Here is a 16,531-nt window from a genome sequence, read left to right as displayed (position 1 = left end):
TATTTTATCTTTCAGAGAATGATAGTACTATTCATTTCTTGCATGAGCCAGCAATGAATAGTCATTTTTTAAACCCTCCTTTTCCTTTACCTTAAAAAAAAAAAATTAAATCTGACCCCTACCTCACATGACACATGTAAACTAACTCAAATAGATCATAAACCTAAATGGAAGTGCTAATACAATAAAACTCTTAAAACAGGAGGAGGGGCACCTGGGCGGCTCAGTTGGTTAAGCGTCTGACTTCGGCTCAGGTCACGATCTCGCAGTTTGTGAGACTGAGCCCTGCGTGCGGCTCTGTGCTGACAGCTCAGAGCCTGGAGCCTCCTTCGGATTCTGTGTCTCCCTCTCTCTCAGCCCCTGCCCTGAACTTGCTCACTCTCTCTCTCTCTCTCTCTCTCTCTCAAAAATAAACATTAAAAAAATTAAAAAAAATAAGAAAACATAGGAATAAATCTTTGTGACCTTGTATCAGGCAATGGTTTCTTAATGACAAAAATAAAAATACATACTTGGACTTTATCAAAAGTAAGAATTTCTGCTTCAAAGGATACCATGAAGAAAATAAAAGACAAACTCCAGAAAGGAAGAAAATATTTGCAAATCATATCTGATAAAGGACTTGTATCTATAATATACAAAGAACTCTTTACAACTCAACAAAGACAACCAAACTCAAAAACAGACAAAGGATTTCAACAGGCATTTCTCCCAAGAAGATATACAATGGCCAAGAAGCACTTGAAAAGGTGTTTAACACCGTAAGTCATTAGGAAAATGCAAATCAAAAACATAATGTGATACGCTTTAAAATCCAAAGAACAGACGGTGTTGGGGAGAATGCAGAAAAACTAGAATCCTCCTACATCGCTGGTGGGGTTGTAAGATGGAACCAACTACTCTGGAAAACAGTTTGACAGCTCCTGAAAAGATTAAACACGCAGCTACCAAATGACCTGGCAATTCTACCATACATCCAGGGCCTATGGAAACGTGTGTGCACACAAAAACTTGTTCACAAATGCTCACAGCAGCATTTTTCCTAACAGGCGAAATGGGGGAACAATCCAGATGTCCATCAACCAATAAATGGATAAAAACCAAGTGTGGTGTAGCCATGCAATGGAATATTATTCAGTAATCACAATAAACGAAGTTCTTATAAATGCTACAACACGGGTGAATCTTTAAATAAAGGAAAACGGTTACAAAAGACCACCTGTGTACTACGTTCCAATTATACTGCATAAAAAGTGTCCACAACAGGTACATCTACTGACACAGTGAATGAGATCAGTGGTTGCCAGGGGCTGGGAGAGGGGAGAACGGAGTGACAAGGGTGTTCTAAAACCAGGTCGTGGTAATGATGACACAACTGTGTGACTACATCAAAACCCACTGAACTGTGCACTTTAAGGATCCTGACTGTCATGGGTTGTGAATCTTAATACAGCCATTTACCAAAACACACTGCTACTCGGCCCCATTGAAGCAGCAGCAGCAGAAACTGACACACACGGAGTACGCGTCAGACTGAGCGCGACAGACACCGCGTGCTTCTGTCATCTTACCGGGACAGCGCCCTTCTCGAGCAGCGTACCAGCAGACCGCCCCGGACGCAGTGGCCTCGGCCAAGGACCCCTTATTACTGTTGACAAGGCTCCAGCTGCAGACTGGTTGGTTCCTGTTCTGGACCAGGTGTGGCTATCGCCGGTGGGGGGCCTCATGCTCTGGGGTTGGCTGGCTGGTCACGGTTGGCCTCAGCTGGGATGACCAACTGTGCTCCACACCGTCTCTCATCCCAGAACTGTCTGACTTGTCACGGGTGGCAAAGGTCCGAGAGAGCCAAATCTGGCTCAGAACCGGCCATCTGTCCCATTCTGTTGCAGCCCGTCATAGGCCAGATCAGAACAAGGGGTGAGAAGCGGAGTTTACCTCTTTGTGGGAGGAGCTGCAAAGTCACAGTTGTTGTGATACATGGAAACCACGGTGGTGTTGGCAAACGGAGAATCCTGGATGCAGACAGGGTTTCGGACTAAGAGCTACATTCTTATTACTACACCAGATTTCTTCCTCGGTGGCCCCAATCAGCCATTTGTGCGGCTATTTGTTGATCTTGATCTTAGCGAAGAAAAAGTAATTACCAAAGTCGCTTTTATTAATATTGAACCTTACTTCAGTTTGTAGATATCTTTATTTCATAAAAATTTTCATAAGTATACCGTCTTACACATTTAGTTATAAAGTTAACCGGGAGAACTAGAAATGGTTTGGATAAAATTCTAAATCAGAATTTGTGGAACATTTTCTTACACCATACACCAAAAGTAAACTCAAAATGGATTAAAGTCCTAAGTGTGAGACCCGAAACCATAAAAATCCTAGAAGAGAGCACAGGCAATAATTCCTCTGTCATTTTTCTAGATATGTCTCCTGAGGCAAGGGCAACAAAGACAAAATTAAACTATTGGGTCTTCATCAAAATAAAAAGCTTCTGCACAACAAAGGAAACAATCAATAAAACTAAAAGACAACCTACTGAATGGGAGAAAATATTTGTAAACGACATACCCAATAAAGGGTAAGTATCCAAAATATATAAAGAACTCATACAACTTGACATCGAAATAATAGCGATAATGATAATCCAATTAAGAGTGCAGAAGACGTGGGGCGCCTGGGTGGCGCAGTCGGTTAAGCGTCCGACTTCAGCCAGGTCACGATCTCGCGGTCCGTGAGTTCGAGCCCTGCGTCAGGCTCTGGGCTGATGGCTCAGAGCCTGGAGCCTGTTTCCGATTCTGTGTCTCCCTCTCTCTCTGCCCCTCCCCCGTTCATGCTTTGTCTCTCTCTGTCCCCAAAATAAATAAACGTTGAAAAAAAAAAAAAAAAAAAAAGAGTGCAGAAGACGTGAACAGACATTTCTTCAAAGAAGACATCCAGATCACCAAGAGACACATGAAAAGAAGTTCAACATCACTCATCATCAAGGAAATGCAATCAAAACCACAATGTGTCACATCTGTCAGAATGGCAAAAACCGCAAACATAAGAAACAGCAAGTGTTGTCGAGGATGTGGAGGAAAAAGGAACACTTGTGCACTGTTGGTGGCAATGCAAACTGGTGCAGCCGCTATGGCCAACCGTACAGAGGTTCCTTAAAAAATAAAAAATAGAATTATCATAGGACCCACTAATTCCAGCATGGAGTATTTACCAAAAGAATACAAAAACACTATTCAAAAAGATACACGCACCCCTACGTTTACTGCAGTATTTACGACAGCCGTATTATGGAAGCAGCTGATGGACGAATGGATAAAGAAGCTATATACACATACAAAGGAATATTACTCAGCCACAAAAACATGACATCTTGCCACTCACCACAACACGGATGGATCTAGATAGGGGGTGCAATGCTAAGTGAAATAAGTCAATCAGAGAAAAACAAATACCATAGGATCTCACTCGTATGCGCAAGAAACAAAGAAAAAAGAGACAAACCAAAAAACGGGACTCTTAATTACAGAGAACACACTGATGGTTACTAGAGGGGAGATGGGTGGGGGAAGGGGATTAAGAGTTCACTGACCATGGCGGCGCCTGGGTGGCTCAGTAGGTGGAGCCCCACATCAGGCTCTGTGCTGACAGTGTGGAGCCTGCCTCGGATTCTGTGTCTCCCTCTCTCTGCCCCTCCTCCACTCATGCTCTCTCTCAAAACTAAACATTAAAAAAAAAAGTCCACTTATGATGAGCACCGAAGCATGTACAGGATTCTCGAATCACTGTATCATACGTGCGAAACTAATGTAACACTGCATGTTAACTCTACTGGAATTTTTTTACAAATTACAAAACCAAGCTGCAGTTTTTTTAGATTAAAGAAAACTTTTTCTAATGTTTATTTATTTCTGAGAGACAGACAGACAGACAGAGCATGAGCAGGGGAGGGGCAGAGAGAGGGAGACACAGAATCTGAAGCAGGTTCCAGGCTCCGAGCTGTCAGCACAGAGCCCAACGTGGGGCTCGAACCCACAAACCATGAGATCATGACCTAAGCCGGACGCTCAACCAACTGAGCCATCCAGGCGCCCCAAAAGTTTATTAGTTTCAGCATCAAGTAAAATTCAGCTTTTATTTTGTACACACAATATTGGAAACCTTAAGCCACATGAATAGTTGCAAGTGGTAACCGTTTGTAGTGTTTTTAGCTTCCACGTAAAAAAGTTTTAGACGAGCAGAACTACCAAGATTCATCTTTAATGAGTGACAGCATGTGGAAAGGGATCCTTTCTCTGAGCAGGTCTCAACAGCGGACTTAAGACATTCAGTCACCCACGTTGTAAACAGATGTGCTGTCCTCCAGGCTTTGTTGTTCCATTCCTAGAGCACAGAGTCGATTTAGCGACATTCTTTTTTTTTTTAAGTTATTTATTTATTTATTTATTTATTTATTTATTTATTTATTTATTTTTGAGAGAGAGAGAGAGACAGAGACAGTGTGAGCAGGGGAGGGGAAGTGAGAGCGGGAGTCCAGGCAGGCTCTGTGCTGCCACCAAAGAGCCCAACGTAGGGCTTGAACTCATGAACTGTGAGATCATGATCTGAGCAGAAACCAAGAGTTGGACACTGAACTGATTGTGCGCCCCAGGTGCCCCAAGATTTACCCAAGTCCTTATGGGCCCCAGGAATTTGGGAAAGGTCAAGGAGCTTCAGCTTACAGTCACCAGCCGCGTTAGCCCCTGACAAGAGTCGGCCTGTCCTCCGAAGCTTGGGAACCGGGCCCTGACTTGTCCCGTCTGGCCACGAGAGTCCTGGACGGCGTCCCCTTCCAACATGAGACTGTCTGGTCCACACTGAGGATCTGTTGGTGAGCGTGGCCACCCGGGTGAATTCTCTCAGCTGGATCCTCCGGAGAACTTGCCGCGGCTTCTGCATCGGCCCCGGATGCTTCTCCCTGCGCTTCTGTGTCGCGCAGGCGGCTTCTTTCCCGAGACCTCACGGACCGGCCTCAGCCAGCGTCTCGCCGCGCCCGTGCGGCCTCCTGCCCTCGCTCGGCCTCTGCAGAACGAAGACGGTGCGGGCCTTGCTCTGGACCGGGCTCTGGACCGGGGACGTGGTGCGTGTGATGCTCCGTCCGGACCACTCAGACTTTCTCCGCATCGGCAGTAAGGCCGTTTAGCCTTCTCGTCATCCGCGTGTTCCCTGGAACAGCACTTCTCATTTCCTTCAGGAAGCTTCCCTTGCGTTCACAACTTGGCCAAGCGTCAGGTGCGGGAGGCCTAAGCGTTCAGTGTATCTGGGCTTTGGATGCGCCTTCCCCCCTGAGCCGAATCGCCGCCAGCTTCCGATTTCAAGCGACGGGCGCGAGACTCTGCCCTTCACTGCACACTTAGCGCCGTTGTAGGGTCCGTGATCGGCCTAACGTCACTGCTGCCGTGTCTCAGGGAACAGGGCGGCTGAGGAAGGGAGAGAGACGGGGCACGGCCGTCGGCGGAGCATCTGTCAAGTTCACCGTCTTACAGGACACCGCTCGTGGTGCCCCCACACCATCACAGCAGTAACACCAAACGTCACTCGTCGTGGATCACCACAAAAATATACTCCTGGAAAAGGGCTAGATACCGTGGCAGTCACCACAACGTGGCACAGAGACAGGAAGTGAGCGAACGCAGCTGGAAACACTGGCGCCGACAGACGCGCTCCCCGCAGGTTCCCGCAAACCTTCTGTGCGTAGCACCGGCCGGCCGTGGGAGCGCAGCCAAACCGGGTCTGCCTGCGCTGAAAATGCCCGACGCCCAGACCGTATCTCAGACCAACTAAAGCACAGCCGCTTGTAGGGACACTTAGACGTTGGCAGTTTTTAAAGGTCCCCAGCTGGTTCCACTGTGCGGGTAGGAGCGAGGAGTGCCACGCAGATGTCCCGGCTGAGGGAATGTCGACCTACTGAGCGCGGGGCCTCTGGGTATGGTTGTCCCACCAAGGAGACACGCAGTACGTGTGTCATAAGGAGACTGTCAAACGCCTTCCTTCAATGAAGACGTGATATGCATAATGGCATTACTGTGACCTCCCACGCTAGGAAATCAGACAGAAAGAATACTCTGCCATGACTTTGCTCCACCGAAGCTAGACTGATTTCCTGCCAATCAGCAATTCTTTTTCCAAACGAGTGTCTCTCAACTGGGGCAATTTTGCCCCCTGGGGGACGTTTAGTAATGTCCGGAAGCATTTTTGGTTGTCACAGCTTGGGGGGGGGAGGGGGAGGACATCTAATGAGCAGAGACGAGGGACCAGGGACCTTGCTAACCATCCTGGAATGTGCAGGACAGGCTCGCACCACACATCACCCAGCCTCAAACATCAACAGAGAGTACTGAGGTTGAGAAAGATTGTTCTAAATCTCGAATCCTCCAGGACAACTCTGGTTCATTAAGACTAACATCACTGCTTTTGTACTTTGTTAGAAAACACAGAACCTGTCATGCTGCCTTCCGTCATCCTCATTGGGTCTATTTCCCCACGTGTGGACCCTTCGAGGGGCACTGGGGCTACAGAAGTAGAGGAGTTTCTTCGAGACGCTGACGACGACGACAAACTCCCGCAGGCCCCAGTTTGCCGCAGCGCGCACTCGGTCCCCAAATGACAGGGGGGCGAGGGCTGATGCAATGACACGAACTCTCCTGATGCAGAAGCAAAGGATGGGAAGGGGGAGGGATCACGATTGCTTCCCGGGCCAGGGGACACTCTGGATCTTCCTTAATACCCGCACCTGCAAAATTCCTCAAGGAATGGACCCCAGACTCATGACACATCAGAGTTTTCTTTTTTCTTTTCTTTGAGAGAGAGGGGATGGGGGGGGGGGGGCGCAAGTGAGCAAGGGGCAGAGAGAGGGAGAGTGAAGATCCCACCAGGGGCTGAGAGAGAGAGAGAGAGAGAGAGAGAAGAAACATGGGGCTTGTGTTTTTGTTTTTTTTACCCAAAGTGGGGCTCATGCTGACCTGTTGCGGGGTTCAAACCCACAAACCGTGAGATCATGACCTGAGCCAAAGCCAGATGCTTAACTGGCTGAGCCACCCAGACGCCCCCACATGAGGCGTGTTCTGTGAAGACGCATGTCCAGCCTTAACACCCCAGGATTTTCGGGCTCAGTGGTATACCTACATTGATCTCAACCCATCTGTAGATTTAGATTATTGTTCTGAACTAGAAACACATAAAGACTTAAGGAAAAAGACATAGAAAAAATAATCCGATCTATTGAGGTGCTAATGTTGTAGGTAACTTTCTTTTCTTGATATTTATTTGTAATGTTATTAGCAATAAGCAATATTGGCAATATTGTTTACGTAGTAAAAACTGTCCAAACCTCACTAACGTGTCCATGTTAGAAACCATTTTTTATGAGACCTAAGCAAAACCATTTTTAGAGTAACATAATAACAACAGAGATTGCTGTGTATATGAGATTATTCAACTGCAACCCGGCTTCTGATATTAAAGGGAAGAATTAAGTATCTGCCCCCGTACATCCCCATACAATGAAACAGCATGCGGCCGATTAAAAACAAAACCACCTAGCAGCTCTCTGCAAACTAATGAGCAAAAATGTCCGACACACACTAAGTGGGGGAAAAGCACAGAACAGTGTATATAGTTAGCTACTGTCTGTGTAAAAGGGGGAAAACATATACACAATTTGCTCGTAAAAAGGTACATATTTTGAAGGACATACAAAAATTGATAATACCGGTTGCTTTCAAGGAGAGGAAATAGGTTCCTATGGGGGCAGGAAAAGCGAGTGGTGTCTTTTGCACTTTTTGAATCTGAACCACTGCTATCATCCAGGCAGAGAGTAAATTTTGTAAAATTAAATCAACAAACCCCGAGTGAATTCTTAAAAGCTAACACGCAATTTTCTGCATGAATTATACTACTGTGCATCAAACCGTGTGAGAGCAGGGCTCAAGATAAATAGTTAAAAACAGCGGGTCCTTACCCCAACACCACATCCCAGTCTGCCTTCAGACTGTCTGACAAGCCCTTTGGTTTCTCAGATGAATACCTTCCGGTAACATTTTCTACAGGAAAAAATAACGTTGTTGTAAGCTTGTGGGACTCTTGTTTTTTTCTTCTCTCTGAGACCCAGTTTCCTATCTGTAGGACAAGGGCACTCGAGTGTGTCTTCCAGACACTGCCCCCTCTCGTAATTTAACTTTCACCAAGTTAAGAGCAGTGACAGTCCTGACATACAGAAGATAAAAGGGCGGTGCGGGTAAAGGCAGAAGCAAGGAGCACCGCTTTGGTACTTCCTTTCTTCCAGTGACTGAAGCACATCAGAAAAATATCTAGGGCTCCAACGACAGCAGTAGCTAACATATTACGAACACTTTCTGTAAGTCAGGCACTGCTCTGAGTGCTTTATGTGAATTAACTCATTTTACCTTTACAACAATCCTATGATGTAGGTAATATGTCCAATTTACAAAGAAAATAGAGTGGCAAGTGTGGCAAAAAGGTTAAAAGCAGGGACCCCAGAATGTAAGTGATGAAATCTGAATCCCAGCTCTCCTGCTTAACAGCTGTGTGACCTTGAGCAACTTAAACTTTGTGCGTCTGTTCCCCCACTTCTAAAACGGAGAAGACCTTCTAGAAGGTAGTATGGAAATCTACACTGTGTTATGAAGTCTCTACCCAAGCTTCACAGCCAAGGAGAAGAACTGGGCTTTGCACCCATGCAGCCTGGAGGGTCAACTTCCACTTTGCTAAAAGGCAATCCATCACCTGAAGCATGAGTTTAAAATCTCAGTACCCCCACCCCCCAAATTTCAGAGTTCTTCCCTTTTTAAACAGAAAATGATTTACAGACTATTATGCTTATATAGCACTGACTCTTAACTTGTCAAATGTGAAGTCAATCATGATGACATTCCAGTTAAGTTTTATCTTTAAATTTTTCTTTTAACACTTGAAACCTTATTTTAAAGTATATAGTGAAGAAGTTTTCCCGCTTGTCTACATTTATTTATTTTTGAGAGATAGAGACAGTGTGAGCAGGGGAGGGGCAGAGAGAGAGGGAGACACAGAATCCAAAGCAGGCTCCAGGTTCTGAGCTGTCAGCACAGAGTCCGACACAGGGCTCGAACCCACGAACTCAAGCCGGATGCTTAACCGACGGAGTCCCCCAGGCGCCCCTCCTGCTCACGTAAACTGCATTTAGCCAACAGCGCAGCAAGGAAGCAGCATGAAATAAATGTTTACTTACTTCTGTTCCAGTAGGCAAATCTGAAGAGCTTAGCTAAGACAGCTGCTGTGCAGCACCAGCCTAGAACCCAGCTGCCCACCTAAGCTCGAGGACTGTCCCCAGAAACACAGAAGCAGGGAGATACTGGAAATGTAGGCAGCTTTGTCCAGTGCCCGTCACTTTGCTTAGGGCACGGTTTCAGGTGAGCCACACCCTCATTTGCATCAAAGCGTAAATCCACACTCCAAGGAGGTCTTCTGGAGCTTAATCACGATTTGGCTCCCTCCCCTTTCCGTAGGAGCTTCCTACTGCTGCTGTGACAAATTTCCACAAATTTAGTGGCATAAAACAACACACTTGTCACCTCAGAGTTCTGTGGGTTAGAAGTCCAAAAGCCAAGCGTGTGGAGGGTTGTGTTCCTTCCGGGGGCTCCAGTTCAGAGAGGCCGCTCTTCCATCTTCAAAGCTGCGACAGCTGGCCAAGCCTTTGTCCCAGAGCAGCATGCAGACATGGACCCCACCGTGTCCCTCTGCCATCTTTTCCGAACTCTTGTAATTACAGCGGGCCTACCGGATAATCCAGGATAATCTCCCTGTTTCAAGGTTAGCTGATTAGCAAACTTAATTCCCTCTCGCCACATAACAAACATATCCACAGGTTCCAGGGACTGGGATGTGGGCATCTTTGGGGGAACCATTATTCCGTCTTCCATACCTTCCTTGGTTCAAGGAACTCAGGTTTCCTTCGTTCAAAAAGGTCATTTTACTGAACACCTGATATATTTTGGTAGGCACTGGGGCATACGCAAGTAACAGAGTACTGTCTTGTCGATACTTAGCTGACAATTCATGACAGCAAGATGAAGGCAGACACCGTAAGTAACTTTCCTTGCGCACTGGTGTTGGGGAATAACATTAAGTATCTTTTCTTGGTAGAATATGTAATTATGTCGGTGATGACAAATGTTTACTGCAAAGACAATGTGGTATAATGAAAAGGTCTTTTTTGTGGTTGTTGTTTTGGCTTTTGTAAAATTTAGGCTTCGGGCCCAGCACGGAGCCCAAGGCAGGGCCTTGAACTCACGACCCTGAGATCAAGACCTGAGCTGAGATCAAGAGTCCCTGAAAAAGGTTTTTAAGACAGGCGGAGTGAAACCTAAAGGTTAAGTTACTAGACTTCTCTGAGCCTCAGGCTTCTCATCTGTAAAATGGGGGTTAAGATGATCTATCTCAAAGTGCTGTTTAAGAAGCGGGAGCACGTGTTCTCCATACAAGGAATCCCACAAATGCTCACTCTTCTGCTCCAGAGACTTTTCGTTTTGAACATTCTTTCAACATTTCCTTGACTCACTTAGTACTAGGGCTATAAAATACAAAAGAAGTGTTAGGCCTCCTCCCAGCCATCAAATTTAAAATGTTGGCAGGGTAACACATTTGCATATGTGACACAATTAAAGAAAGATCAAAGTACACCTGAATGGGTTCCCCGAGATAGGACTTTAGGTGGTTAGGAAAGGCTAGTATATAGTGAGGTAATGAAAGCCGATTTCCTCTTTACTTTGAGAAAAAAAAAAAAAAAAAAAAAAAAAGCAAACAAAACCCAATCCATACACTGAAATGTAGCAAGGGGGAAATCTAGCAGAGTGATTTTCACAGGGGTCCCTAGGTCCCTGCAAGTCCTCGCACGTGGAGTGAAGGGGAACCCAGGTGATCCCTCCCCTAATCGATTCTGCTTTACCCTATGGAGGAGACCAAGAACTCCCAGAGTAGGCACACTTTGGGTTTTCAAAGTCAGTCAATCCATAGTTCTCCGCAGTTCAATCATTAAGAAAAAGTAAATGCTGGCGCAGAAGTCTGAGGAGTGTGTCAGGCCTCGTTTTGCCTTGTTTTATTAAGGACGCGAGGGGACAGGACACACACTGCCCGCTACACCCCCAAACCTGACCTACATCGCCAGGGCCGTGAACGGTAGCGGAAGGCTCTCCACCTGCCCTGTGCCCAGGAGCTAATCCTACCTCACGTATATTCTTCTAGTTCAGACGCCAACGCCGAAGGCCGCCTTGGAGTCCACTAATCTTTACGTCCAGGCTTTCCTTTCTTTTTGAAAACGAAGAAAAAGTACTTTCTGAAGGACACGGCGGACAGGGGGGATCGAGTCCGGCACTGAACCAGAAGGACGCGGTTTCGTCATCCTCCACCCTCCAGCTGCCTAATGACGGTGAGGATGCATCGTCCACCCGAAAGGAAAGCGTAAAAGCGCCCCGGAACCTCAAGCGTACGGACGGTGCCGTGAAACCCAAGAAATCCAGCCCGGCTTTAGAAAGAAAAACACAAAGAGAGCCAAGCGACCGCGGCGCGGGCTCCCCCCCCACCCCACCCCCCCGGCGCCGGTCCGCGGCGCGGAGCCCGCCGGCCCTCCCGGCCTCGCTCCCTACCTCGCGGGCGCTCAAGCCCCGGCACCGGCTCCTTCCCGCCCGAGGGGCGCACCAGGCCTCCGCCGACGCCGAACCGCACGCTCCGCGCCTCCCGCAGCCGACCGGCGAGCTCGGGCCGTCCGGCAGGAAGCGGCTCACCGCGCAGCCGCCGCGGCCTCCAACCGCCTGCCGGCGGAGGGGAGCTGGGCCGCCCCGGACGCGCCCACCGGGGCCCGTCGGCGGCCGGCGGAGGCGAGCCTGGGCGGCGCGGCGCGGCGGCCGGGGAGGTGAGTCGTCCCGGGCCTCTGCCCGCCCCTCGGGTGATCGCGGCCCTCCCGGCAGCCCCGCCGCCGCGCCGCCCGCCCCCCCCCCGCCCCGCGCCCGCGGCGGCGCGAATGGAACGGTCCGGCGGGGGGGATTGTGGGAGGCGCACGCGCGAGGGGCGGAGGGCATGTGGGGGGGCGGAGGAGGCGGCGGCGGCGGCGGCCGTGGCGGCGGTTGGTGGCCGTGGGGGCGGGGAAGGGGGGGGGAGGAAAGAAGAGGCGGTGGAGGAGGAGGCCGGGGCTCGCGCCGCCGAAGGTACGCGTGAGGGCCCGCGCCCGACCGTCCTGACAGGGGCCGCGGGGGAGCGGGGGGCCGTGCGAGCGGGCGCCCCCGAGCGAGCGCGGACGGGCCGGCGGGCGCGCCAGGCGGCCGAAGGCGGGGGTTGGTGGGAGAGCGAGCGACGAGCCCGGAGCCCGTCCGGCGCGTGCGGGCGGGCGTGCGCGCTCCGCCGCCCGAGTCGGGGGCGGGAGGGGGCGGGGGGGGGCGCGGGGAGGGCCTGGGAGGGGAGGTGGGGGGGGCACGAGGCGCCCTTCGCTCGCGCCCGCCCTCCCTCCCGAGCAGCCGCCGCCGCCGCCGCCGCCGCTCTGCCGCCGCCGCTCCCGCCGCCATTTTGGGTTCGCTTTGCGGAGGGGGAGACGATCCCCGTCTCGGTTGCGGGACCGCCTCCCCTCGGTGGCCCCCGCTCGGCCCCACGCCTTTCCCTTCTCCTCTCTCGCGTCTCCGCCAGTCCGCTCCCCCGCCGGCCGCCTCCTGACAGGCGGCAGGGATCCGCCGCGGACCCGGGGAAGCGGAGGAGCCTGCTGGCGGCCGCCCCCCTTCCCCACTTCCCTGCACTCTCATCTCGCTCGGCCTCGGCCTCTGACACGGTGAGCACAACCGCCTGCGGAGGCCTCGGGCCTAAGTGCTCCCGGAGCGGCGCGGTCCCCGGCGGCCCGGGAGCCACTGTCACCTCCCGGACCTGGACCTCCGGGAGAGCGGCGGGCGGGGTGGGGGAGGGGCGCGAGGCAGGGGATCCTGAGCGGACCGGGAAGTCCCTCCCGGCGGGGGGCGGGGGGAGGGGGGGGAAGGGGTGTCCCTGACGGGCGGGCTCCGGGCCTGGGGGGGAGGGGGCGGGAAAGTCGGCGCGGGGAGGCGGAGTCGGCTGCGCCCCTGACAGGTTAGTTGGCGCGTCGGGGAGGCGCGACGGGAGCATCCCCCCCCCCCCGTCGGGTCGGCGTCCGCGGCGGGAGAGGGGGCTCTGCGGAGGGTCGCTTGCGGGCGGGGCCGGGGCCGCGGTGCCCCTGAGGCGCGCGGCGGTGCGTGGGAACGAGCGGGAGACCCCCCCCGCCCCCGGGTCGTAAGTTTGAGGACTGTGCCCGGGTAGTTTGTGCGGGGTCTGGGAGGCAGGTGGTGTTCCGGGGTGCAGCGGCTGTGGCGGCGTGTGTGCGCAGGGCAGGAGAGTGGGAACGCGTTCCGGAAGACCCTGCTTGTGCTCGTGGCGGGGTCACGGAGTTCCCCTTCAAGTCACCTTCTTTTCGAGACGAAATTCGGGGTGGCCCCGTCGGGCGGATGTGCGTGTCTGTGTCAGAAATCGGGAGCGCGTCGGAGCTCGGGAAGGAGGAGTCGTGGCGGGGTTTTTTACGCGGCGCCACACGTGCCCGTGGGGTCGGGGGTGGGACGAACCTGCCGGGGCCGCCTGTGGTCGTCGGGACGGCCCGTTCGTCTGAGTAGGGGGAACGGCGTAAACGCGAACACCCGCCGTGTCTGCCGCGAGGGTACAGGGAAGGGGTGGGCTTTCCGCTGGCCCGAGGTGGTAGTAACACGTCGCGCGGAGCGAAGCTTCCCGGGTCCTCGCAGTACTTTTTCTGTTCCTTTGTGATCCTGCCCCTCGGGGAAGATGGTGGGGAAGGTGTTTTCTCCCGTCGTGCAAAGTAGGAAGTCGAGGCCGAAAGAGATGCTCTTGCAAGGTCACGCTTTCCCGTGGTGGCGACGTTGGGACTGTGGCTCCAGGCGCGCGGCTGCTTGCCCGCGGAGGGCTTGGGGCGCAGGCCCCGCCGCGCTGGGAAGAGGGGCCTGTGTGGCCGCGGGCGTCCGGTGGACCTCGGGCGCGCGGAGCGTAGGGTGTGCGGCCGGGAGGGCTGTGCGCAGCGGGCGTCCGGGACCGTGGTCCTGGCTTACGGAGGAAGCAGGGCGTTCGTGACACTTCAGGCTCTCGTGGCCTGGGCTTGTACCGGGGTCGCCGTCTGGGGGCTGACGGCTCGACTCGATCTAGGCAGAAGGAGCTTCCTTCCCTGGCTCAGCGGGTATTTATCGAAGAATTCCTCAGTAAACGCTCCCTGTCTTGGGGTGGGACTCAGTGACCCTGTGGACACAGCCTGGGTGCCTCTGAGCGGACTTGCCTGGACCGCCGTGGGTGTTTCGGGCCAGCCAGGCAGGCAGACCAGCGTGGAGCGGAGGCCCCAAAACTTCCCTGAAAAGTCTGTTCGGTTTGCAGGGAAGTTAGACATCCGGGCATTTTCCTACGGAAGGCTCTAACCCGAAAGGGTGGCAAGCTTGCGATGCCGGGTGCCTGGCTTCGCATTTTCTTCTGGCATTCGTGAACTAACTGTTTTGGGGGATCTGGGAGTCGCTGCTGTACGTGCCCGTGGAGTTTGGAACTTTTGGGTTGGGCTGAGGGAGGTCTTCCAAATGCTGATTTTGCAGTAAGGGCCCCCCCAGTGAATACGAGGGGAAAACTCTTGAACCTAAGCTAGCGTGGCTCTATGTCTGGAAAGTAGCATGTTTTCGATATGCTAGATTAGCAGGTCTCTAAAGTCTTTTGGGGTCGCATATCCTTCTGAGAATTTGATGACAGACCCTGACTGTTAAATGAGCGTAAGTGCAGTCACACTATGCACACCATGTCAGGAACTTACATTGTGACGAAGTAGAACCTTTTTATATTTAGGTCTCATTTGAAGCCCTTTTAAAACCGAGCTTTGTTTGGAGATGAAGATGTTGGTGTGAATTTAAGGTGACAGATTGTGTGACACTTTTTGAGCATGCTGCGAGTAAGGACAGCTTTCAGGTCGTGTCTTTTCATTTTATTCTTTACAAACTCATTTTTGCAGTGTTTGTATAGGATTCTGAATTAGGTGGTAAGAAAATATGTCAACAAAAATACATAGCTTTATTCTTTTTCATTATCTTTTTATTCTTGAACTCCTCTCTTCCCAGTTTCGCATTGGGTCCGAGGCTTTTGAAGCTCATTCCTTGGAGTTTATCTTACTTATAACAAACATTGACTTAATTATACGTAGGAGACACAAAGGTGAGTAAGAACGTGCTCTCAGTCCTTGAAGAGATTCGTGCAGTTGAAGCGAAGGTTGGTATGATGGTGGTGGCTTTCCAAAGGGCGAGGAGGAGGGAGGAATGTTCCCAGAAGTTGAGGATTCATGACTTAATTGCAGAGTTTTTGCCATCACTAATTCGCAGGAAGCGGTACTCTTCCTGCTGTCTGCGGGACTTTGTAGCTATCGAGTGTGTTTTGGTATCACCTGGTGTTCTTGGCCGAAGGCTCTCTGGTTTGAAAACCAGGCATACTTGGGTCGTATTCCTGATCTTGTTTCCGATGTATTTCTGTAGTGAGTTCGTAACAAAGGTCTTAATGTCATTTTGGGGTATTCATGCATCCAGAAAACACTTACTGGGGAAAAAATGCACTTGGTCTTAGACGAAAGGCCAAGAAGCTTCTGGGGTAAAACGCAGTAGCTATTTGATAGACTACCCGTGAATTGAGTATTGGAAATTTAAAATAATTACTGAATTTTTAAAAAATGTTTTCGATGTTTGTTTATTTTTGAGAGAGAGAGAGTGGGGGATGGGCAGACAGAGAGGGAGACGCAGAATCTGAAGCAGGCTCCAAGCTCTGAGCTGTCAGCACAGAGCCCAACGCGGGGCTCGAGCCCATGAACTAGGATATCATGAACTGGACACTTAACCGACTGAGCCACCCAGGTGCCTCTCGCACCCCCCCCCCCCTTTTTAAATAATTACTGAATTTTTAAAAATTTTTTTTTTTTTCAACGTTTATTTATTTTTGGGACAGAGAGAGACAGAGCATGAACAGGGGAGGGGCAGAGAGAGAGGGAGACACAGAATCGGAAACAGGCTCCAGGCTCTGAGCCATCAGCCCAGAGCCCGACGCGGGGCTCGAACTCACGGACCGTGAGATCGTGACCTGGCTGAAGTCGGACGCTTAACCGACTGCGCCACCCAGGCGCCCCTAATTACTGAATTTTTAATAGAACAAGAAATTCAGAGAGTGTTTGGATAGCACAGATCACGGGACTTGGTAAGGTAAGGAAAGGTCTGGAGAAAAGCGGTTTGATTATCCCTTCTCTTCATTGTCATGGCCTGTGTGTTGTGTAGATTTGTGAGGAGTTTAATATTTTCTCTAATTTTTAACTTGGGTAGTAGATTGTGGGTTTTTAAAATAACGTTACATACATGTGTGTCTTGTTAATCTGTGCATATAGTTCAATATGTATTTAGTCTTATACATATGAGATAGTTTGTAATTTAAAAAATAA

At 51.0% G+C, this 16,531-nt stretch overlaps 2 protein-coding genes across 17 annotated transcripts in view; one reads left to right on the top strand and one right to left on the bottom strand.

Annotated features, from left to right (window-relative positions):
* Positions 1 to 12,615, bottom strand: part of DAP3 (death associated protein 3) — a 34,816-nt gene extending 22,201 nt beyond the window's left edge. For 5 of the 8 annotated variants that reach the window (XM_045454381.1, XM_045454380.1, XM_045454379.1 and 2 more), the window contains exon 1: positions 11,679 to 12,615. In XM_045454381.1, the coding sequence (XP_045310337.1) occupies positions 11,679 to 12,590 (912 nt within the window). In that variant the 5' untranslated portion in view covers positions 12,591 to 12,615. Of the gene's footprint in view, positions 1 to 1,935; positions 2,122 to 11,678 lie in introns of those variants that run through there. The other 3 variants (XM_045454384.1, XM_045454385.1, XM_045454387.1) reach the window with 3 other exon arrangements.
* ASH1L (ASH1 like histone lysine methyltransferase) overlaps positions 12,121 to 16,531 on the top strand; it is a 197,075-nt gene continuing 192,664 nt past the window's right edge. For 5 of the 9 annotated variants that reach the window (XM_045454362.1, XM_045454360.1, XM_045454361.1 and 2 more), the window contains exon 1: positions 12,545 to 12,847. The gene's annotated coding sequence lies outside the window, so the exon portion shown is untranslated. Of the gene's footprint in view, positions 12,237 to 12,542; positions 12,848 to 16,531 lie in introns of those variants that run through there. The other 4 variants (XM_045454357.1, XM_045454364.1, XM_045454363.1 and 1 more) reach the window with 4 other exon arrangements.

Source organism: Leopardus geoffroyi, chromosome C3 (genome assembly GCF_018350155.1).
Source record: "Leopardus geoffroyi isolate Oge1 chromosome C3, O.geoffroyi_Oge1_pat1.0, whole genome shotgun sequence".
In the NCBI taxonomy this organism is placed as follows: domain Eukaryota; kingdom Metazoa; phylum Chordata; class Mammalia; order Carnivora; family Felidae; genus Leopardus; species Leopardus geoffroyi.
Note: the sequence above shows the minus strand (reverse complement) of the source record. Positions and strands in the feature narration are given on the sequence as shown.